At 43.2% G+C, this 23,735-nt stretch overlaps 1 protein-coding gene across 3 annotated transcripts in view; it reads right to left on the bottom strand.

Moving 5' to 3' along the window:
• The window catches only part of LOC310959560 (RNA binding protein fox-1 homolog 2-like), a 50,158-nt gene that overhangs the window by 9,639 nt on the left and 16,784 nt on the right, over positions 1–23,735 (bottom strand). For 2 of the 3 annotated variants that reach the window (XM_083930945.1, XM_083930946.1), the window contains exons 3-7: positions 12,738–12,941; positions 12,129–12,302; positions 11,636–11,689; positions 11,284–11,376; positions 937–1,024 (exon numbers count right to left, since the gene is read on the bottom strand). In XM_083930945.1, the coding sequence (XP_083787071.1) occupies positions 937–1,024; positions 11,284–11,376; positions 11,636–11,689; positions 12,129–12,302; positions 12,738–12,941 (613 nt within the window). Of the gene's footprint in view, positions 1–936; positions 1,025–11,283; positions 11,377–11,635; positions 11,690–12,128; positions 12,303–12,737; positions 12,942–23,176; positions 23,529–23,735 lie in introns of those variants that run through there. The other variant, XM_083930947.1, reaches the window with a different exon arrangement.

Raw genomic sequence — 23,735 nt, 5'->3', positions numbered from 1 at the left:
AATATATACTGTATGAAAAGGTTCTCTGTAAAATGTTCAGAAAACCTCTGTTGTTAGCGACACCGGTGGCAGTGAAGTGAACCGCAGTCAGCATCTTGATGCTTGTGCTCGCACATCGCAAGTGTGAGCGACTACTGGCCAAAACTGTGAGACTGACCGTGATCGATTGGAATTATGTTGATAGAATTCTGTTAAATTAAGTACGATAATATTTTGAATATTAATAGCTTGTGGGTTTCAAACGTCGCTATATTACCTGAAATTGATTGCTTTGTAACGTTAGCTTATAAGGTCATGTGCAAGCGGAAAGCCAGCCAGACCCGTCCTGGGAGTCTGTATGAATTAGCTGACATGGGTCATTTGTTGATGTTAGCAGACTCCATTTCTAAGCTAATGTTAGCTAATGCATCTCACTGTTGGCTGTGGGCGAGCTTAAGAGAGGTAAGGGACCTGGGAGAGTGCAAAACACCAAATCCTTCTGATTTTCCTGGGAAATTCTTCCTGTTCTTTAAATAGAAATCAATCCAAAGGCTTTTTAGGCAACCAACAAAGACTGGGAAGGTCTTATTTTTTAGGACCCTTTTGCCCATTGGCTTTCAAAAAAATTATGAATTCATGTGAAAAACTTACACACAGAACCGGTAAATGTTTTGTATTATCCTTAGAAATGCTAAAAAGGGGAAAGTAAAGTCTTACCGTACCTCTATTTCTCAACTGACATCATGGCTGGTAGGAGGGGGTGAAAATAATAAAACTAAAATAAACAAAATGAAATTGGTTTGCTGGGGGCTGCAGAGCCTCCAGGGACAGGGACACTGTGGCTGGACTGTGTATTTAACGTTGCCTACATCTGCCTCTCCCTGTGTGTACCTATGCTGTTTGCATTATTAGGCGGGCCAAGCTTTATTGTTCATGTGTGTGCAGTGTGCTTGTTACCATAAGGCAGTGTGCTGAGAGCCTCTCCGTTAGGGTAGGGGCTGACCATTTTCTTGTTGGTCATCACCCTGGCCGTGGCATTATTGACCTGCGAATCGAAGAGCAAACGGTCAAAGACACAGGAAACTCAAGTTCAAACTCAAATGCAGATCACATCATGTACACTGGAGATCAAAACTGATTTATTCTGAAATACCATTTTTTTATTGTTCAGATTTTTATGGAATATCCGCTGTGGCTATACTGCTAGCATGTTTTATTTTAGACAACCAAGGCACTTCAACAAAAACCTTTATCTGTGGGGTTCAGATCTGGAGTCTGACACTTCCTCCTGGCCAGTCCAGAGTCCAGATCTAAACCCCATAGAGAATCTCTGGAAAATCCTTGGTGACAAAGTCATGTGTAATAAACCCAGTCCAGTTAGTGAAGTGTGGAAGAGACTGAGTCAGAATTGACGCAGATCAAACCAGAGCAGTGTGAGAAACTAGTGATGTCCTGTGGGCGCAGATGTGCTGAAGCCATTCAAAGCTGTGGCCTCTACACTTCCTGTTCATTTTTGAATCCTAGAGAAGAAAACACTGTTGAAATCATCTCTTCTGACACAATAGTTACTGTTCTCTAATTTAGATCACTGCTTTTTCACAAAATAAAGGTTTTTGTTGAAGTGCCTTGGTTATTTAAAAAACATGCTAGTACAACAATGGGATAGACACAGAGGATATTCTGTCAAATCCTAAACAATACAAATAACAGTTTAAGAATGAATCAAGTATAAATAACTTGTTCTCTAATGTATGTGCTTTGTTTGATTTTTTTTATTTAACATATCTGGTGTTATGTGTTGGTATTGTTCTTGCCTCCATTATTTGTTTTATTTCCATAAGTTGACAATGTCCTCTGTTTACAGATACTGTTACTGGGTAATTTTAATTGAATACTGATCATTTGGACTTCTGGCCCATTTACTAGTTTAGATGTTCCTTCCGCCTACAGGATTGTTTTTTGGGCATGACCTTGTTTTTATTGTGAAAATGCACACTTTACAATGGAAAAAGCGCTCTGAAGGTTAACTGTTGGTCTACCAACAAAATGGATGTGACAGTGCAGCAACATGCTCTCAAGGGATTGTTTCCTGGTAAAAACACACAAAAAAACTCATTTTTGCCTGCATGTGCAAGAAATAATGGAAAATATGTAATATGAATGGATCAACTGGCTAAGATGCAAAAGTCACTTGTGTTTAGTTTCACCAGTGTGATCAATGTTAACGAATTTAACTCCTGACGTGGCTGCTAACTCTTTCAGGCTTCCTCCACACTACTATGTTTTCATTCTAAAAAAGCGTTTCAAATCGAATGCTGTTTTAGGGGCTCAGTAGTGTGGATGCGAGGCTCATAGACGTAGCATAAGAGATGCTCGTTGAAAAAAACAAAAACATAGTAGTGTGGATGTAGCCTCATTGTTCCATGTTTGTGTGTAACAGAGGGTAGGGGCGGTAAGGGGGATTTTTAGTCATCATGCAATTAAAAGCGAGTTGCCCAGTAGAGATTTGGTGACTCATTGTGGAGAGATATAAGGGCTGCCATGGGCGACATTGGTTATGTTGCAGCTGTGACTGCACATAAAGGGGGGAGGGGGCACAGCAAAAGAAACAGAGCTGTACTTTCTTTTGGCATGCACGGGCAAAGGTATTGTGGATTCTTTTTTAGGTGTGAGTGCATGTTCTGCGCATGGTGGCTGACATTTCAGTTTAATGCTTAGGCTTTCAATCCAAGATGGCTGATAATCTCCTCTCCGAGCTTCAAAGGCTCACACTCCGATCCCTTGATCTAGTCTCATCTTCCTTTGATGGGTTTTAAGAGAAGGAGATTGTAGCTCTCTGTAACGACCTGTACTGTCCCAGTGTGATGTCGAAGCTCACATCTGACTGTGTGGTGAGCTAAAGATTAATGACCTTTTTGGCTCGATGAGGGGAGAGTGTGTGAGACAAAGAAGGAGAGAAAGAGTGACTGAGGAATGAGAGTGCTTGTGTGTGCATGCACACCGCACTCCCATTAAGGAGACCATTAAGTCGACTGTCATTTGCTTTGCATCCCTCAGTGAGTCATGTGCTTTCTCTGCAGAGCTTCATTCTAATGGAAATGAGGTTTGCCTCATTTTTCCCTCATTTCAAATGACAAGGTCATTGGCAAATGATTCAATTAGCCTAGCCTGGCTAGCTATCTGACGCAACATGGTGTCAGAGTAGAGACATTCTGAAATATAAATGGAGTTAATGAATCAAATTATTTTGTGTGGCGGTGAAATTTTATCCGGACTCCTGATATGTTTTAGGTCGACTAGTAACTGTTAAAAGGACCAGTGTGTAGGATTCAGGGGCATCCAATGGCAGAAATAGAAATCTAATATTCATAGGTATGTCTCATTACAATCAGCTTAAACTAACAAGTCTTAAAATGAGCCCTTCATATCCACAACCATGGAAATATTATAAGAACTGGATACTGGACACCAACACGACGTCTATTCAGTTCAATGAGAATTGCTCGCCTGGTGCATATTCCAAAAACGAGCACACATGAGCTGCAAACCTGAAATGATCTAAACGGTTTATGTGAGAGCGCAGATGTCAGAGTTTACCCTTCCAGCTTGTTTAATATCTGAGTGAGCCCATGTGGGAATAGAGCCACTCAGTCTCTGGTGTGTTCACGGAGAGGAAATGGGCGTGCTGATGAAGTTTCTATCACGCTGAGGCCAACATGGAAAGAAAACATGTCTCAGACGGCGAAGAAGCAGAGTGGTTTACACAAAGACTCCAACGCAAATGTCTAACTGGAGACGACGTGATTGGGAATTTCTGTCCGACCACTAGAGGTCACTAAATCCTACACACTGCTCCTTTAATGATAATTAAGTGTTTTGCTTTTATTAATGTTGGGTCTGTGTGTGTATTGCTCATATACCTGTGTTTGTGCAATCAGTGGAGTTGGGTAAAGGGTTGAGAGGAACACATGCAAATCAACAGAATATGGAGGGCAAATCTCAAAAGTGTTAATAATTAATAAAACATTCAGCCCTTCTCAGCCCTCTTTTGCCCTCCCAGTTCAGCCTAAACAATAGACCAGGACAAAATGAAGTCACATTTCATATGAAACCAAACTTGTGGGGTTTACATACCTAAAAAGAAATATTCAAAAATAAATACAAGGGAGAGAAAGAGGGGGTGCAAAACATTTTTTTGACAAAATTAATAATCATATAACACAGAAATTACACACAGCCAAATATGGGCACATGACCAAGAGTGAGTAACAAACCAAAAAAAGTAAAAATTCAGCCAATCAGCAAGCGTCGGATGCAGCATGGAGACCAATCAAAACAATCGCAGCACTCCCACATCGAACACATACGAGGAAAAGATGGGACAGAAGTTAAGAGGAAGGGATGCAGATGAGAAGAGACAGAGCCAGTCCATTTACAAAAAAAAAAAAAGGAGAACATAAAGATGGAGTGAAGAGAAAAAGAGAAAACAGGGAGAAAGTTTACATGAGAAACACAAAAAACAACTAATAACAATTACTGTTTTAAAAAAACATATATCCCAAGGTGCATCATTCAAATAAAAGCAATTAGATTTGGTGACCATTCTCCTGCAAATCTCATTTTATGTGGTGGGTTGAGAAACAGAGCACCAAAGGATGGAGGGAACAGAGAGACAGAGAGGAGAGGGAGGGAGTGTGTGTGTGAGAGAGAACAAGAGAGAAAGAGAGAGAAAGAGAGAGAGAGAGAGAGAGAGCAATCCTCATTCCCAAAAAAGTAGAGAAATCAAATAAACATGAGACACTATGCCAGGCATTAGAACTGTGTCACAAATTAAGACCAGTACACTACAACTACTACTACTACTAATACACAGACAATCCACTACAAGAAAACCAAACCAAAAAGAGGAAAACAAAATGGCAGCATAATAGAGACCCAAAACACAGTACGGTAAACCCCATATCGGTTTTGAAATGCATATGGTTACACAACACTGCAAACACTGATTTGATAAGGGACCACATCTGAAGCAGCATGGTTTCTAAGAGCCTGTGTCCACATAGTGTATTTTTCTGAGTGCCGGCATCTTTTTTCAATCGTTCCTAATGAGGGGAGCGCAAACACGCCCACCTAGAGAAAGGGCACTGGACCCAGCGCTTTTTTGTGTGACGGCTCCAAGCGTTTAAAACGTTTTTTTTTTCAGAAAATCGCCGGTGCTATCATTGTACCACTTTTTATGGAAGCAGATCGGCCGCACACTGAATCCTGTTAGGGAGTGTTGTGATTTTATCATCGTTGCAAGCTTGTTGTTAGCTGTGTAGCTGCATAGCTAACTTAAAGCATTGGGATGAAGCGCTCCCCAGTGTGTCTTTCTGACAGAGAAAAATGCTACATGCACACAGGCCCTACATAGATTTGGATTTTTTACATTAATTAGAAAAAGAAACAGTTCCATTTGGATTTTTAATGGTACTCTAAAAGAAGACTTATTCTGCAAGTCTAGGTATATTCTTTTTGAAAGTCTCTGTCTCTGTCGGCAGCCAAGACGAGAGCACTGTGGCATTCTTTAACTGTCTGGTGCGGTGTTCCAGGATGCTGGCTCACCACATGTTGAACGTTTCAACGTGAACTCAAAGCCCGGAAAACCCCAGCCCTTTACTTAGGATGTCTTAACTCACATTTTTCAAAATCTACACTGAGTCCGTTTGGCTGTTAGTTAGCAACTATGCACTGAGCTAAAAGCAGGCAGGTCGATAAGATAAAGAAATTCAAAACCAGAGTGGCGTTATTTACCCAGCAGCTCGGGGTTCTGCATTCACTAAAAGCAATTGTAAGCAGCAACAGGGAGCAAAGCTTTATATCATTTCTGTTGATTTTTTTATTATTATTAATCAAGAAAATGAAAACTATACACATTGAGTCCCCATGAAGAATTAATCAGATGGATTGTGGATAGCCGTGTCATTGCATAGAGGAGGGTGATTACATTCGGTCATTCCCAGTGAGGTGTTAATAACATGGTGGGGAACGGGCATGTGGAGGAACTATTACTGCTGGAAGATCCAATCTGTTGAAAGATGCTGTGTCTGTCTGGCTGTGTGCCTGTGATACTGTGTTGTGCACTGTAAAATTACATAACAGCAATAGCTTTCTAGGGCATTACACTGCGTGGGCTTATCACAGTAACATCAGTTGATAAATAGAAAAGACTAATATTGTAACTCATTTATACTGTACATACGACTATCAAATGCCCGTTTCAGGGGGTGGGGTGGGAAGGGGATCAGTTCAGTGATAGATGTTTGTACACAACTTACCGTTGCCGTAGAAACAGCGAGTGGTTACCGTGGAGACTGACAACAACACACAGAAGTCGTCAGGGAAACAGAAAAAATATAATAAATAAAGGAACAAATAATCCTAGTAACAAAAGAAACCTAAATGCCCCCCTCCTCCTCCACCTCCTCAACCCATGTGAAATAAAAACCTGATAGCAGCAGTGTTACAGCTCAGAACAGAATATAGGAGACAGAAGAAAGAGGAAGAAAAGGGAGAGAGGATGCTAGCTCTCCATTCTTAACGGAGCTCAGAGCATCTGCACGATCAGACCAGTCACAGGAAGGTATTTGGAGCTCCCGAGCAGTGATTCCCAACCAGGGATACCCCAGGGGGTACTTCCCCTGTTGCCAGGGGGTACCTGTAAAAGCTAGTCGAGCAGCTGAACTCATTTGAAAAATTTAAAATTATGATTTAATTATCAGGTAGAAAATCTGAACACTTCATGTTGAGTGCATGAAAACTAGCAAGTACAGAAATGTAAACAAGTAGCTAAAAGTAATGACTAAATGGTAGAAATATATGTATAAAATTAATTACTTAACAGTTGAAATATTTAGCTAAAGGCAACAGATAAATGGTTAAAATAGCTAGTTACAAGTAATGGATAAATGGTTAAAATAGTTAGCTAAAGGTAACAAATAAACAGTTGGAATAGAGCTTCAGTCCAAGTCAAACCGAACCTTAATGTTGACTCAACTGTATGAAACTATTAACAGCATCCCCTTTTATATACAGTACAAACGACCAACAAGGTTGGGAACCACTGCTCTACAGAGAAAAGAAGAATGCAAATATGGGGCAACCTTGCCTTAACCCCAAAAACTAGCCTACTGAGTGAGGGGGGTAGATACATGTGCACGCAGCCCTTCATAAGAGCAGAATAGTTAAAAGGATGGTTTAACGCTGTCTGGGTCCATTACTATCAAAGGGACAAGCGGGCATATTTTAGTTAGATTTAGCAAGAAATGACTCACTCTTGTGTGGTAAGGTTAGGCCACAAGAGAAGAGCGCGTTTGGAAATTGGTCATGGGTATAGTGGCCGTAATTTTCAGTTTTTAGCAGTCACCACAAAATAACATACTGAAGGTTGTTCGATAGTCAAACTATAAGAATAAGACAGCAAATTGAAAACAAAATAGAGGACAATAAATGTAAACTGAATAAGTCAGACAGAGATGATGGCAAAAAAGAGGGTTAAAGTTAGAAAAACAGACAAGATTGCTTTCAAATTAAACACAAAAGGACAGAGAGACAAACTTGACTGGCAACAAGACAGTGAAGTGATAAGGAAAAGAGAGAGTGGAGCCGACACAAAGAGGGTTGGAAAGGGCAAAGTGCAAACTCTCTTTCCCCTTTTCTTTCAACCTTTTCCACATTTTCACTCATGTACAAAGCAAACACACAGGGATACTCACAAAGTTCATTCATTAATCGCTTCAAATCATGCAGTAACAGACAGCTCCGGTAACAAAACAGGACTGGTCAAATCCAAAGCCGGGGGCGAGAGTCATCTACGACACTGGGACACAAGGAGCTGGAAAGCCTTCACCTCAGGGCCATCACCCATCTAACGACTCGCAATCTTACCAATTCAAACAATCGAAATAATGCTTCTGAATACAATCATCCGGAAGGTTCAGAATGTTTATGGAAATGACTGATTTAAGGCCCAGGCCAAAGTGAGCTGAAGGCCAATTGTGTCCCATTGAGAAGTGTGTGGTGGCAGCATTGGTCAGTGAGAATGTGCATGGTCAGGCATGCAGAACCGCAGGCACAACTTCTTCTCATCCTCTTCACTGCACACATCCATGCACTGATGATGACACTCTTAGATTCAATAGACTCAATAGACCCCCCCCCCCGTTGCATGCAGAGCGGCACCACTTGTGACACACACACACCTCAGCTATTCTGCTCCGTTGTGTTCAAATGTCTGACTAAAACTCTGCGCTGCGGAGGAGCAGTCACTTCCCGTAACACTCAAGCCACATAGATCAACCACAAACACACAACCTTAGAGCAGGAGTTAGGGAGTCTACAGGGTTTAGTACGGTCTCTGAGCCCAGCCAAGTGCCATCTCCTCTGTGGCCGTGTGTATACTGCCTGCAACCAATGATGTTTACGAACTGCTGCACTGCGTCCTTGCTTTAGCCCTCTCACACTGTAGTTCGCACTGTGGATTAATGTAAGCAAGCAGACCCGAAAGCTACCTGGAAAGCCGGCGTAAAACAAGGTAAAGCTTTGCCGTCTTCAACCAGCTGATTAGAGCTGTTGGTCACACAGAATTGGACTATTTTGTATTTCATTAAGTTTATGTTGCATAAACTTAATGATTTCCAGACCGAGGTTTGCGTCTGCGCAAATGGGACCATGCAGGGACCCTGATGCACTTCCTGTACAGCCAGTAATTGCAGCATAAGAATGAAATATGTGACTAAATGGTTTTGGCTCTATCATTAGCTGTGGAGGGTGTCCTAGATTCCTAGGGTCAAAATAACACAAGTCAGTGACAGCCAAAAAGTTACTGCCTGAGGCAGAGAGATGTTATGAGTGAGACCTGCTTAAACGTTAGAGAATACGCACAATCACAGAGACAGCCATGAGTGGGATGGAGATGCACTGAGGTGTGTATGTTCCTGAGTGCATACTACAACACACACTGTTAAACCTATATATAGGCCTAGAGTCTATATATAGAATGAATGGTGAAGAGATGGGATCACAGAGAAGCAGGTAGAGACAAAGTGAATTGTAGTTGGGCCACTTACATGGATACATTGGAAGCACACAGGAAACTGACTTCTTCAAAGCGCAGAGTTTTATTCCAGACAAAAAGAAGTACAGTATATCTTTAAGCACAACAATTCTCTTTCTGTTTCATATAGGCTACACACATGCACGCTTTGGGGCAGCTAAGCTATGAGAATAAGTCCTAACCGACTCCCATTGGCATGCATAAAGAACAAGAAATGTCAGCAGCACTCAACTTAGGTTCAGCATAACTTTATACATCATTCGCTCAAAGCTTACTCTGAAAACTAAGAATTCAGCTACTCAGCCTTTTTTCAGTGAGTGGAGCGAGACTAAAGAGGCACCCAGGTGCAACTGATTCATGCCAACTGAACAAGTAAGTTAACAGTTCCATCACCAAAACTAATTCAACAAATAGCTGTACAGAATAAACATGCAAGAAAAAAAAACATCCAGCTGTCTGCAGGACTGCCTCAGTTACACTACATATTTCCATTCGAAAATACCAACCATGCAGCCTACATCAACTAAACTCATGCCAGTGGATAGCAGTGAACCACAGTCACACACAATAATAGTTATGTGTTTATGTATAACCATGGTATACAGTAGGCCTATATTTCAGAGTCTCTGAATTATCACACAATATAGTATATTCTTCTGCCATCTTCATCTTTAAAAACCTAATTCAACAAACTCTGAAATGGTATGACCAATTAAAGCGTAAAAGAGTATCGCAGCGACACCTGCAAGAAAGGAGAACTGCCAGATGGCATTGCTTCAAATAGAAATGTCTGGCCCTTTCTCCTCAGTTGAAAGAATGTATGAACACAAATACACGATTTGACTGCGTCAGCCTTTGGTCTCCTCAAGCCCATGCACCATAAACAGACAGAAAGAGACACACTCCATAGACTCCTGTTGCTGGCCCACCATGCAGCTGATACATGACTCTCTACAGCCCAACACCACTACTGGAGTACAACAGAGTACATGCAGAGAGACAACTGAAAACAAGCTGCTCTTTGATACAATACAAGTGACTGATATCATGCAAAACGTGGGGAGAAAAACAGAGTCAGGTTATAGCAATGCCAAGGACAACACAGGTTGTTGACTGAACACAAATGCGAGACTGATGCAGAGTAAATTGGCTCCATCAGTATCCATTCAGCTTGCTGATTGACTGAAGGTGGAGGTGGTGGAGGGAGCATGTTGTACCAGTGGACGCTGGTGGCTTTCTTTCATTCTCGACCACACCGCAGCAGAACTGAGAGTACAGAACTATAAAAGGGTCCAGCCAGCCTCATCCATCATGCAGGAACTGACTCGCACACACCCACAGCCACACCCACACACCCCACAAGGAAATCACCACAGTAAGCCCATGCAGAAATCCTGGCTTACAGTGACGCGGGTCAAAGATCCAATATGGACAACTAGCTGATTGAAGTGAAAATAAAGGAGAAAAACTGCTTTGAAAAACTCACATGCTTCAGTTAAAGAATAAAAAAAAACAATTAAATAATTAATACAATCAAAATAAATAACTGGAACACACACAGACTTTACATTCATAAAAACTCAAGTGCACAGATCTTTGGTAAGAATCCAGATTTCCATAAAGTGAACATGCGTCAGTGTTGCTGTGATTACCAGCATGCTGCTGTTGCACCAGGAGCCATAAGCCTGTCTCAACCACTTAGCCACAGCACCGGGAGAGGGGAACACAGAAGGATTTCTACACTAGGGAAGAAAATAACAGCATCTGACAGCAATCTGCCATGCATTATCCTTTCACTGCGTTCCTCTCGTGCCCTCCGGTGCCAGCTACACAAAGGTTATTCCAATGTTGCGGAAGAAGTTGTAACATCAGTGTGGCTACGAGTTGCGCATCAGTGGGGAAAAAAAAGGTGAGGAGGCAACAGCTTAATATGAAGGAAAAAAAATGCTGCAGAGGAAAAGTACCCAGCATGCCTTATGTTGTCTTCTTGCACCCCCCCAATCATTCCCACCACAAAAACAAAACGAAAAGAAGAAACAAGCCTTTTGAAATGTACATATTGCAAAGGACCAGGTAGTGGGATACCAGTGGGCTACATCAGAGCATATCACTAAAGGGAGGATGGGAGCTAGCTAGCAGTCAGTGATCAAGCAAGTACAGAGACAAGAGAAGGAGAGAGAGCAAGAGAGAGAGAGAGAGAGAGAAATTACCTCAATCTTCCGACCCTCCACCAATGTGCCGTGAAGCTTTTCCCTGGCTTTCTCTGCGTCTGCGCTGGTCTCAAATGTCACAAAGCCAAAACCCTGTGGTACACGGCAGAGGTTAATGAGGTTGGTGGGGGGTGAGGGGCACATCATAAAGGGATTGTGGAGAGGTCAATCTGTGAATCTTTAGACCTCAGGGTGCACTCTGACTCTCTCTTTAAGAGAAAATTGGAGTTTCATAAAGATCCCCGACGTGGCGTGCTGATATACCACGTCACAAAGTGTCACATTTAGAAAGAACGAGCATGCAAGGTGGGAATTACTGCTACAGAGAATAAAAGGTCATCTGTACACTCACCTTTGAACCCCTCTCATTGAAAATAATCTCTACATCCAGAATCTTCCCATATTGCTGCAAATACAGTTGAGGGAAGAAATGAGTAAACATATATGAGCAAAGAAGGCAGTCAATGACATGTTTGAGTGGTCTCAGGATCCTCACACCTCAGTCCTTTAGGACAGCATCACTGCAATGTCAATGGCTTCTAACATTGTGTGAATTACAACTGCTTAGCACTAGGTGTCACTATTACACAAAAGACAACTTCCCACATTTCAGTGTTTCCTTCTACCCCTTTACCTTGAACTCTGCTCTGTCCCCTTTTTCCCCTCACTCTGCACAACAGTCTATTCCCCCTCAAGCACCAAGAGAACACCCATGTGTGTCTTTCCCCTGTGGTAGTTCGACTCTTTGGTCTCTCCCTAAACCCCACTCGTGGAGGACCTGTGGTGTCTAGACTGATTTATTGACCACGTTAAAAATGAGGCCTACAACATTCCCAGCTTCTTACCCCAAACATCTGCCTGAGGTCAGGGTCCCGGAAGCGGAAGGGGATGTTTGAAACGTGAAGGCGTTTCGGGGTCCCTTTGGCCTCTGAGGGGTCTCCCACAGAGCCTCCTCCTCCTGAGCCTCCTGAGCCGCACTGTACACCGGCCTCTCCCTGGGACGCCTCCTCGGTCTTTCCCTGTGGCGGAGGGGGGGTAGAGGTGATCCAATGTTTTTTGGTCATTGTTTTAGCAAAGCAGCAGAGTTTATTTGTACATGATGCAGAAAGCTATTTGAGTAGTCTTGATATCATCAGGAAATACACATTATAATCTCAACTGCATCTTAAAAGGAAATATGATTATCATGTCAGCTGTGTTTGTAGCTCTTTAAGGCTTTACTTGCCTTGACTTAAATGCTAATGTCACAATGACAATGCTAACATGTTTATGTTTAGCAGTTGCAATGTTTACCATATACAGCCTCTTAATTTAACTTGTGAGCAACTGATTAGCAGTAACCACATGGTTTTGATCTGATGATGGCACGATATGAGAGGTAAAGAGGTCACCAAAGTTATTGCAATTAGACAGATAAGTAAACTGCTGCTTGGCTTTATGAAGACGGTGCTTACGTTGTTGTTGATGGTGGCGGTAGTGGTGGTAGCTCCATTAGCACCAGCCCCTACCTCTGCTGTGCCTTGGCCCCCAGCACCAAACATGGCCCCAGGGCCAAACTCTGTCCCTGGTAGCCCGTTTTGAGGAGGGGGTGGAGGGGGAAACGCTGAAAAGGGTGGGGCCACCAGTCCCTCCTGTCCTCCTGTCGAATCCTGAGAGCCCTGTGGGAGCGGGGAAGAGGAAGGGAGGGGGAGGAGGGGGGAAAAGAGAGACGGAAACAACTTAACATATGTACTCCGTGTGCAGTGCTTGTAGCGTCCTGATGAAAGCAGAATGAGGGGCTTAAAATCCTGCCTATTTCTCTTTCTCTCCCTCAGTCACTCCACCATTCCCTCCCTGTTATCCCCCCTCTACCTCCATATCTCTGACAGGCATGAGTTTTCAGTCAACCGACCATGAAATATTTACAGCAAACACATCTATTATTGAGAGAGAGAAAATTCGATACACGGTTTGACATACAAAGATGCTTATGGGATGGATGGACACGGAAGGAGATGAACACTAACAGTGCCATGTTAACTGTGACATGTTTACAGCTACCGCTTTATTGTGAGAATACGTGTTCTTGTATTTTGGGATTTCTTTCCGGGGCCATCTATAATTCAGATATGAATTTAGATAACTGTGTACCAGCTGGGAGTTCAGCCTCAGGATCTTTTCCTCTGCACTGTTACAACTGTATCAGCAGCAGGATCATATATAGATTCTTTATAGCTGCTGCACTGCTCCAATGCACACACACCTTATCTTTGCTTTGTGTGTGTGTGGTGACTCTGCAGTGTTGCTTGCTTCAATCCTTTCACATACTCAAGGGCATCTTGGACTAAGTTTCACCAAATACTTTTACGGAAAAAAAGTCAAAGAAAGGAGACACAGTGGACGGACAGGGATATACACAGAATGAGGTGTAAAACAGAGAAGGCTAAAAAAAAAAAAAAGACTAATGGGTTTGGGGTGAAGGCTGCTCCTTCCACACCAGGCCAGGCAGCATGACACACAGCATCCAACACCATTAACCACTGGTCTGGTCTCTGCCGTGGGCTGGATCTGGGCTGGGTGATGCCTAGAGACTCTCTGTCTCCAGACAGCCTTTTTAATTAGAGTAACTAAGATGCCGCAAAGCAAACAAGCCCTCTCCCTTTCTCTAATCCTATAGCATGACTGATCGCTGTTCTTCTTCAGTATGCCGCATTGGCTGTAAACAGCCAGCTGAGGCTAAAAAGCCCATCTGCAAGACAGACAGCTTCTGGGGTCTGGCCCAAAAGATAGAGGAGGCATCAGAGTGCCGTACAATCCTAAAAGACGATGGAAAAATCAAAGAAAAACATCCACTGCCACTTTCATTGTGGTAAGGCTGAGTCTACAGAGAAAGATTCCGCAATAGCGCTGTAATGAAGGTCCGCCGCTACGCTGGCTTCGTTTATTCACACAGGACCAAGCAACGGTGGTGTGATGCCGCCCCAGTGTGTGATTCACATAGCAACCAGCATTCTGGAAGTAAGGAAGTGTCGGCATCTAGTGTGTGTGAGCCGGTCCACAACGTTGATCAACCACTCGAACCTGACCTGACCCACACACTGCCAAATTTATACATCTCTACTGAAAACATAACTGTCAGTAGAGAGGACAGAGACGGACTGAACGCTGTTGTGCCCGTGCGCATGTGTGTGTGTGTGTGAGAGAGAGGGAGCGAGAAAGAAAGAAAGAGACAGTGGACTATTGCAGACAATGTTTTCTGTAAGTTATTAATAATTTAGGATACTGGGAACACTGCTTTGTCACTTTTTGACCCTCCTGTGGATCGACTCGCAAATGATTACTAGCTGTCCCATTTACACAGATGTCGGTTTGGTGTTGTTCCGTTCTATATCCACTCTGTGACTACATCTGCTGCCGGCTCAGATCTGTCCCCCCCATTCTTTCTCCGTCCCTTTCACACAGACGGCGGGTCGATATAAAAGGCACAACAGCCCTGCAACAAACAGGCTGCGTGAAAGGGGTTTAGGTTAGGGGAGAATGTGTGAAAGCTGATTGTGTTTGGCATCTGCTGTGGTTTCTGCCACCTATTGATATTAAACCTGTTCAAAAAGGCGATAAAATTCATTGGTTAGGCCTCATCCTACTGGGGCTCATAAATATCAAAGCATGTACATGTTAGGGCATGTGAGCTCATAAACATGCAGTAGCCTGTATTTAGCCACTAAAGGGTGTGTCCTATAGGCATATCCTAGCCCAGGGCTGAGTCACACACACACACTCCAAAAATGCTGGGCAGAGGAAAGAGGAGAAAGTAACAAAATTAGAGAAAAGGTTGAGAGCAGAAGAAGGTTAAAGACCTTATCATGTATGAACAAGAGTGCTCATCGAGGTTTTAATCCCCTATGGTATGGTGTTGCCTCCAGTTAACATACCCATTCACACACACACACTTATGCATGAATGATCAGAGAAATAAAAGAATACAAGCATTATTGCAGACACATGGACACAGAAAGGCACACACACACACCAAGACTGTTTCTATACAGTATGTGCCTAGAGGACAGACTCGTAATGTCAATTTATCTTTCCCTCCCTTACACACACACACGGGCTTCACCGTATATCTGCTGTATCTAAGCGCGCGCGCGCACACACACACACACACACACACACACACACACACACACACACACACACACACACACACACACACACACACACACACACACACACACACACACACACACACACACACACACACACACACACACACACACACACACACACACACACACACACACACACACACACACACACACACACACACACACACACACACACCATTGTTTGCGCCCTCTCTCCACAAAAATGATCTGAAGATGTTCTCTCTGTCATTTTACCTCTGTAGAAAAATTTGTTCACAATTAAATTTGTAATTGTTAAATGTAGACAATTAAGTAATGGGGAATTGTTGAAATGCAAATGTTGCCGTGAGGACTTGAACACTGTACCGATGTGCATTACCACCATGACATTTTTGGGGGGACTGTGTTTTTAGGTTTATGCTGTTCAAAAGCAGAACAGTTATTTTCTTTTCATCCCTACAAATGAACCTAGAAGGATCTGATATAGCCACAAAGTGCAGGCTATTACACTGCACAGTCTAACAGTGCACTTTGTGAGTCAAACAAGCTTTTAAAAGCAACACAAATGATCTAAAAACACTGAAATGTGACTCCTTATTGTGTTTTGAGGAGAGTTATGAAAGTTTGGTGTGACAGATTGCTAATCTAAAGTTAACTCACACACTAACACTACGGAGCAACATTCAGTCAAACCTATGAAAAGAGTTGCTTTTTGAATGCTTTTCTATTTCAAATGACATTGATCTTAAACTGGTGAGGCAAGTGAATATTTTTCATAGGTATAGTAATACATTGTTTTCAAATATTAACCAGTAGCTCTCTACACCGCTGATTCTAATAATCTGCTCGTTATCCAGCCTTTGACAAGCTTTACCCGCTGGATAACGAGCAGATTAGAATCAGGTGTGTGAGAGTGGAGAGATAAAACACTTTCAGGTTCAGGGCCTTAGCTCTCCAGGAGCAGGGTTGGAGTCTAGTGCCCTAAAGCTAACTTCCGAAATGATTTTTTCAAAAGTTTTTAAAATTATATTTACTTGTTTTTCTTTATGAGAAAAAAATTAATTGAACATGTTTTAAATGTTTTTTAACGCTCACCGTAGTCTCTCAAATGAGAATCAAGGAGAGCTGGTCTCTTGAGGAAAATGTGTGATTTGTGAAACTGGGCTATATTAACAAATTTGCCTTGACTGGTTAGCGACTGGGTCTCCCTGAACTGGCATATTTCATTAACAGAGATGCCATATCATAAACACTGAGCATCATGTGCTTTTCAGAAACTGCTTTAAGGCACCAGAGAAGCTGCTCATGGTGCATAAAAGCAACTTTGTTTATTCTATCGTATGCTTCCTAGCTTTAAAAAGCAGAGCCATGCCTGAGCCAACTGGACTAGATGTCAGAACACAAGCTCCCACATGATTAGTCATGTGAAAAGGGCATTTTAAGGGGTTCTAATATTCACAATCCTACTGCGGGAGTTTAAAGAACACTGGTACATGTTGTGGCCATGTGTTATTTTCATCTTCTGTTATTTAAGCTTTGCTTGAGCGAACAATGAAGTGGATGAAATGATGAACTAATAACCAGGCGGAGAAATGGAAGCCGTCAGAGGATTAAGAGTGGAGGACAGTACCCCCTTAAGTCTACACAGGCATTCCTGATCCACTGACTGAGGAGCAGCAATGCCCTACATGGCAGCATCATATAGTCCAAAGGAGAGGGGGAGAAAGGAAAAATGAAATAATGGAAAAAGATGCAGGGGGTTTAACTGGAGGGGGAAGGGGAAATAATGACACGCTCTATTAATGTCCTAGCTTTCCGTACTGAATTTTGACATTTTAAGATGAGATGCAGAATTGGATGAATCAGTTTAAACAAAATCGGCTTCGTATTAAAACGACATGAAAAGCGATCTGAGCAAAGTTGAAAACAGATCAAGTATCGACTGAAATGTTTTTCTGATATTATAAATAAGAAAAAAGGACCATCTGGAGGAGGAACTATTCATCCGTACGGCTTCACTCTCACCGTATGCATGCACACACACACACACACACACACACACACACGCAGCGGTTGTGTTACCTGAGACACCATATGTTTTTCCATACACGGAGAGGACGAGGGGGAGGAGAGGCCTTTTCACGCAAACCTTTCAAGCGTGCTTCTATGTCTGTCTGCTGACTTCAGCCTCTAATCACCCGAGTGAAGTGCACACCAGCCACAGAAACACTGAATGAATAGCCAAGTGGCGATGCTACTGAAACTCATCAATCATGCAAATTCACAGTCATTTGTCTATTGGAAATATGTAGTACCACAGAAATACTCTTTACAGCTTCTTCTCCCGCTGCAATCCGTCTCTATTCCGTTTCTGTGGTTGGAGAACTAAGTATGCCTGCGTTCAACACTCCCCCCCCCTCTCTTTTTCCCCTTCCCTCATTCTTGCCTGCCACGCTTGATGAAAGCCAGAGGGGGATTTTTTTTCCCCTCCCGTTTAAAACCACCGACACCCGCCCCTCAAGTCACTCAGAGCTCCTACTGCACTGTGAGGTCCATCAAAGTGTAGGCCACAGCCCATCTCCTTATACGGTTGCCTTCGTGCACAAGCTCCTGCCTCTCCTTCCTGACTGTGGGCCAATCAGATGACACAAAGGCTGTTCTTTAGAGATACATCACTAGATCAGTGGGTCAGAACCTCAGGACACATAAATGGTTATTCAGCAAGAAAAATGACCTAACAGACAACTTTATGTTACAGCTCTCCGTATGTCGTAGTCAATGATGAAACACAGGGGAGCCTAAGTGTCATCATGTAACAACGGGGGTCTCATCCGCATTAAAAGTACAGACTGGATGCCGTCTATCAGTGTCAGCGACTCTGTGGCTGTGCTGAGATCTGTGACACACAGCTCGTCAGTTTTTGACAGTTCAGATCATCATCACCGTCACTGTCACCATCATTATCATAATCACACTGACAGCGCTTTCTCAAACACTCTGACTCACCTTGGGCAGGGCAATATGACCTAAAAATAAAAATTCCTATGCACAAGACTTTTTTTTCTCTTTCTTGTGACAAATCACAACAGACCGAAACATATGCAGAAATTCAATCACTCGAAAAGGAAACAAATAACAGGCTGGGTTTTCAGCAGCGACGTGGCTTGCTTGTGCGATAACGGAATAACAAAAGAACAGCGAGTCTGTCACCCTTTTTCTGGCTCTACCAGACAGCTATAGATAAAAGAGCAACAGGGCAGGGACAGAGCGGGAGATCCTCAACCATGCCAGATGTTTTGGGGAACTTTGTGTCATAATTGACTCTAACAGTGAGTGGAAATGGAAATACTGTGCTGCAGCAGCTGTCTTTTGGTTTAATCACAGGCCTTCTTTTTTAAGGATTTTGTTATTCTATAGTTTTGACATTAAAAAAAATGAATATCCAAATCCAAGAATTGAAAAACTGAAAACCTGCCCAACAAATGAATATCAGAATAGTGGAATAGTTGGGTCCAGCCCTATTTGATAATCAACTTATTGCTTTAGTTCTTTTTCAAGCCAAAATGCCAAGTTGATTGACTGTCTAAAGCTGGACTGTAGCTCTGATTACTACCTGCTGTTGAAACATGTTATGTCAAATGTCATAAGAAAACAGTATGATGAAGATAAGGCCTTCTGTGGGTAACGGGGCGGGACTAGATAAGCTTTGTATGATTTAAACTAAGATAATGTGTGAAGATGACTGATCTGACTGACATGCCCGAAATAAACAGATAAACTTACAAACAGCTGTTGGAGAACCCACACCGCAGGTAAATATCCCTGACTGGATGCAGACAACCCTCAGATAAAACATGATGAAGTGTATGCAATGTTTCTACTAACTGAGGAAAAAGACAAGCTCAGCCCAAACACACTTAACCTGCCTCTAGTTCTCAGCCTGACCTCGTCCGCAGACATGATGTTTCACGTATCGGAGGTATGGTTACCTCTGTCGCACTAATGTGCTCACTTTTTTCCAGATCGCTCACGCCTCATCACACACATTTACACTTAAGGAATTTACCCGACCAGACTTGAGTGATTGGATATGATTGCAGCAGCAAAACCCTGCATAGCTAATTCTGAGTAGATGCAGCGAGATTGGGATTTTTTTACACCGCTGTCACGACTTCTGCAGGAGAAGCTTAAATTGAAAAAGAAAGCCAGCGGCGCTGACTTGCTGCTGCAGTGTCAGCTCGGGTACAGTGTGTGCAGAGGTACAGCGTTACAGTGCTGCTTGTCATGCAGGAGTAAGAGATACTGCATACATTTAGGGCTCCACTGCACCACGTCTGTGCATCGCATCGCTTGCAATGTGCCAATGTGTGTTCTCTGTGTGTGTATATGTACGTTGGCTTTGGTGTGAGGTAACAAAGTGTTTTCACACCTTAGCCCACTACGTACAGCCTTGGGCAGTGGCAGTAAGAGGAGTATTAGTGTTGGACAATATCATCATGGCTGTAAAGACACAGGGAGAACAGTTAACCCTGAGGTGCGGTAGCATCACACAGTGCATTAGGTCACCAATACGGAGGAGTCTGCACTTTGGTTTAGTGTTTAATCTGTGGTAATGTGTTTCTGTGACATGGGTATTCTCTGTCACTTTCTAACATGAGAGTTTCTACACAAAGAAACACCCAAAGGATCATTATAAAGAATAAAGCTTGATAAATATACTGATGGTTAAACTGGGTGCAGTTTGTGTTGTTTTACACGACACTTACAGCAAAACATAGGTAAGTGTCAATTTGTTGTAAGAGTGCAGCTGTACAACTCTGTCCATTTTCTCATGTGCGTGCAGATCAATTCTCACAAACAGACGTACACACAGAACCCTGAAGATAACGCAGACTTGGGTGTGGATCGCTTGCAAATTCCTTGAAGGCCTGTTGTCATACGCTGGCTAACCAAGCGGTCTTGTGGAGGTAATAAGGGAGGTGGAAAAGTAAGGCAGCCTAAATGCTCAGATGCCACTCGCTGCCTTGTAAACCACTTAGTGTAACAGCGGCTAGGCTTGACACCCTTCCTCGGAGGCTCAGCGCTAAGCAGGTGGGTTATGGGGATGATGCAACACCTCTGGAAATCTGGTCTCGCGTTGCAAGATTTATCTGCACAGTCCTGTGTCAGGCTGGAGAAAAGTCTGGCTGCAGGAGATCACCTTCTGGGATATGGAAAAAATGCTTTGGCTTGTTTGTACTTCTTTAAACCAATCACCAATCTTCTTGGGTGATGCAAAAGTCTGATGCATTGACGGTGTCCTTGCAAAATAACGACAAACACAAATAGAGGAAATAATAGAATAGGAAGGAGAATGTCCGCTTAAATTGTCGACCAATCGCAGGCTTTATCCCAACCGTCTGCATCTGATGAGTCACACTACTTAAAATGTACAAATTTGTGGATAAATGCGAGTGCAATGGATGAGCACACATGTTTTCAGACAACTAGGAACATGTTTTTTTGAACTGTGAAATGAAGAAGTGTGATTTTGCAGGCTCCTTATGGAACCATGGCCCCACTGTCACAAGATCATACCCTGTCTGAACAGCTCAACCTTTTTTCAAATATACACTATATATATATATATATATATATATATATATATATATATATATATATGTAGAATGAGTCAAGATGGCTAATGTAGCCAACTATAAACTATGTTACTTTTCAATTACAATAACCTTTTGTGCACATTGTAATAAGTTGAAGTGCATGATGGAGATGCACATCTTGCAAAAAACTAAATTTAGATAAATTCCATCCGATATATCCACCGGCTCTAAATTTGAGGTAGTGTAAGGTGAGCTGTCCTGGAACAAAGTCACACTGAGGCCTGGTTCAGTCCTGGCAATAAGACCAGTACAGGTACAAGCACAGGTGTGAAAGCACCCAAGATGCATGGAGGACACATTGAGATCCGATATGCAAATGTGTCGTGGGCCATATTGAAGGAATCGCCTACAACTGATGTCCTCTGTGGAAGCTGACTTTGATCATGATGCTCAAATTCTGAAAAGCCCATAGAAATATACAATAAGTGTGTCAACCACTTGGGCAATTTGGTTTTCCTTGAATAAGCCAAGGAATAGACCCACCCTGTATTGTTTTGATTTCTTCTTCTTTTCATTTCCAGCAGACTAGGTACATTGCTGTCTCCCGTCGGTTGAAAACAACAAAGCATTTGGTCTTAGCGAACAGAAATAATGTATGTGTTTACAGCGCGGGGGGAGGTGAGATCCGATCACAAGTGGTCACTCAACACCCATGTGGAGACGCATTCTAATGAAAGGTGTAAACAGATGTACTTTGAGCTGTTCACTTGCCAAGTCTGAACTGGGGCTATGGATTTAACAGAAACTCTTACCCACACTGTAAATGACAGTATAGACATGTGTCACCCAAAATAGAGGACAGCACCTTAAAGGTTCACAGGGGACATTGTGAGTGGTGGTGTGTCACCTTTAAAGTGCATTCCCACATGGCACTAACGCTCCCACCCCTTTAAGCCCTTCTAGTTACTACCACCATCGTCCATTTGGCGTCATTGTCTTTGAAGAGGAATAATGTGTTTAGTTTACAGCTGCCTTAGCCTGCAGGGGAGGGAAAAAACAGTAAGTGTCCACACCTGTGTTGTAATTCTGTGTTTTAGCTGTGATGTTGGATGTGCAGGTTGTGTGTCAACACTGAAGTCCTGAAGTGAAGGAATCAAACGGAGGTAGCGGGTGTGTCTGTTACCAAACGACAGGGCTGTCGCTGTGTATTCATTAATAGTAACTATGTGTGTCTGAGGCTCCATAGAAAGGGGGGTGGGGTATGGGTAGTAAAGTACTCCTAACAACAACTGGTGTATGTGTGTGCGCAAAAACAACTGTGCCTTGGCACCTGTCTCTCTCAATCCAGAGACGGATGGAGTTTAAACTGCATGGACAGCTTGGATGACAACGTTGAAGCGCTTGACAAAATCTCTATGCGCATGACGTGACATGACACACACACATACATATGAAATATAACATGACACTGTGTCGCAGTCGGCATGGCGAGAGCATGCGATGCCAGCTGTACATGCACGCCAGGCGATCGTGCAGCGGTTGCTACCCCATGTGTGCATGTTTCTCCAAACATCACCCTCCTTAAGGCCCAAAGGAACCAAAGGAACCCAAGACCAGAGAGCAGGACATGCTAGAACAGAGCCAGAGAACAGCTCTGATCCTCGGGCTGTCTCTAAGCTAAAGTAGCACAGACACGCCCACCATACGCTAAGGGCAACCTAGCATACATCAACTGTATAAACAGTGTATGCTGCAGTGTTAGCAACTGTTTTAATATAGTCACACAAATGATATCATTCAGCAGCAACTCGACTGATGCCTCTGTAGATTGTCTCCACTCCAGTGACACAAAGACAAAGTGTTTCTGTATAACTACAGAGTAGTAATAATCCATTTCCATGATTTCTTCCAAAATAATTAAAAACACTTGAGAGCAAAGGGTTAATAAGTGAAAGGAGCAGGGCTGCAGGGACAAGCCCTGATGCACTGCCAAATATCTGACAAAGGCCTCACCTGGGCCAAGACACAGCAAACCAAAAACAGGTCATAGCACTATTAACCGTTTCAACAAGCCAAACTCAACAACTGCACAAAATCATTAATACTCTCTTGTTTCGTCTAGTTCTCATCTTGCAGTTCCCAACATTTGCACAAAGAAAGCAAACTTACCGGCAGCATTGCTTGGTAGTACAGCCCCATCATTGTCCGATCTAGAGGAACAACTGCTGACCAGCTCTCCACTTTCCGTTCCTACTCCTCTCCCCTTCCCTGTGTGTCTCTACTTCTCCTCCTGTTCCTCCTCTCCTCTGTCTGTGCTCTAAGACCATGAGCTGACGATGGCTTCAGTCCACGTCTGTCTCACACATTTAAATTCTCCCTCGTTCACTCCCTCTTCCTCCTCCTTCCCTTCGCCTGTGTCGCTTCTTCAACTTCTCCAGCACGCAAGCCTCGTCTCCTGTCACTCTCTGCCTCGCTTTTCTTCGTTCCCCCCGGCCCTGCTGCTCTGATCCCCCTCGGGCCTTCTCTGTCTCTCTCCTCCTGACAGCCTGAGTCTCTTCTCTTTGCTCTGCGTCTGTCATTCAAACACTCGCGTTACATGTCCCGCTGCTCCCCCTCGCTTCCTCTTGTTCCCGCCCCTCTTTTAAAACTTTCCCTCCCTCCCGGCCTCAGTCCCTCCTATCCATCAAAGCATCCATCCTTCCATGTAGCCATCTAACCCTGTTTCTAG

The sequence above is a fragment of the Echiichthys vipera genome (genome assembly GCF_963691815.1).
Source record: "Echiichthys vipera genome assembly, chromosome: 17".
NCBI classification, from domain to species: domain Eukaryota; kingdom Metazoa; phylum Chordata; class Actinopteri; order Perciformes; family Trachinidae; genus Echiichthys; species Echiichthys vipera.
Note: the sequence above shows the minus strand (reverse complement) of the source record. Positions and strands in the feature narration are given on the sequence as shown.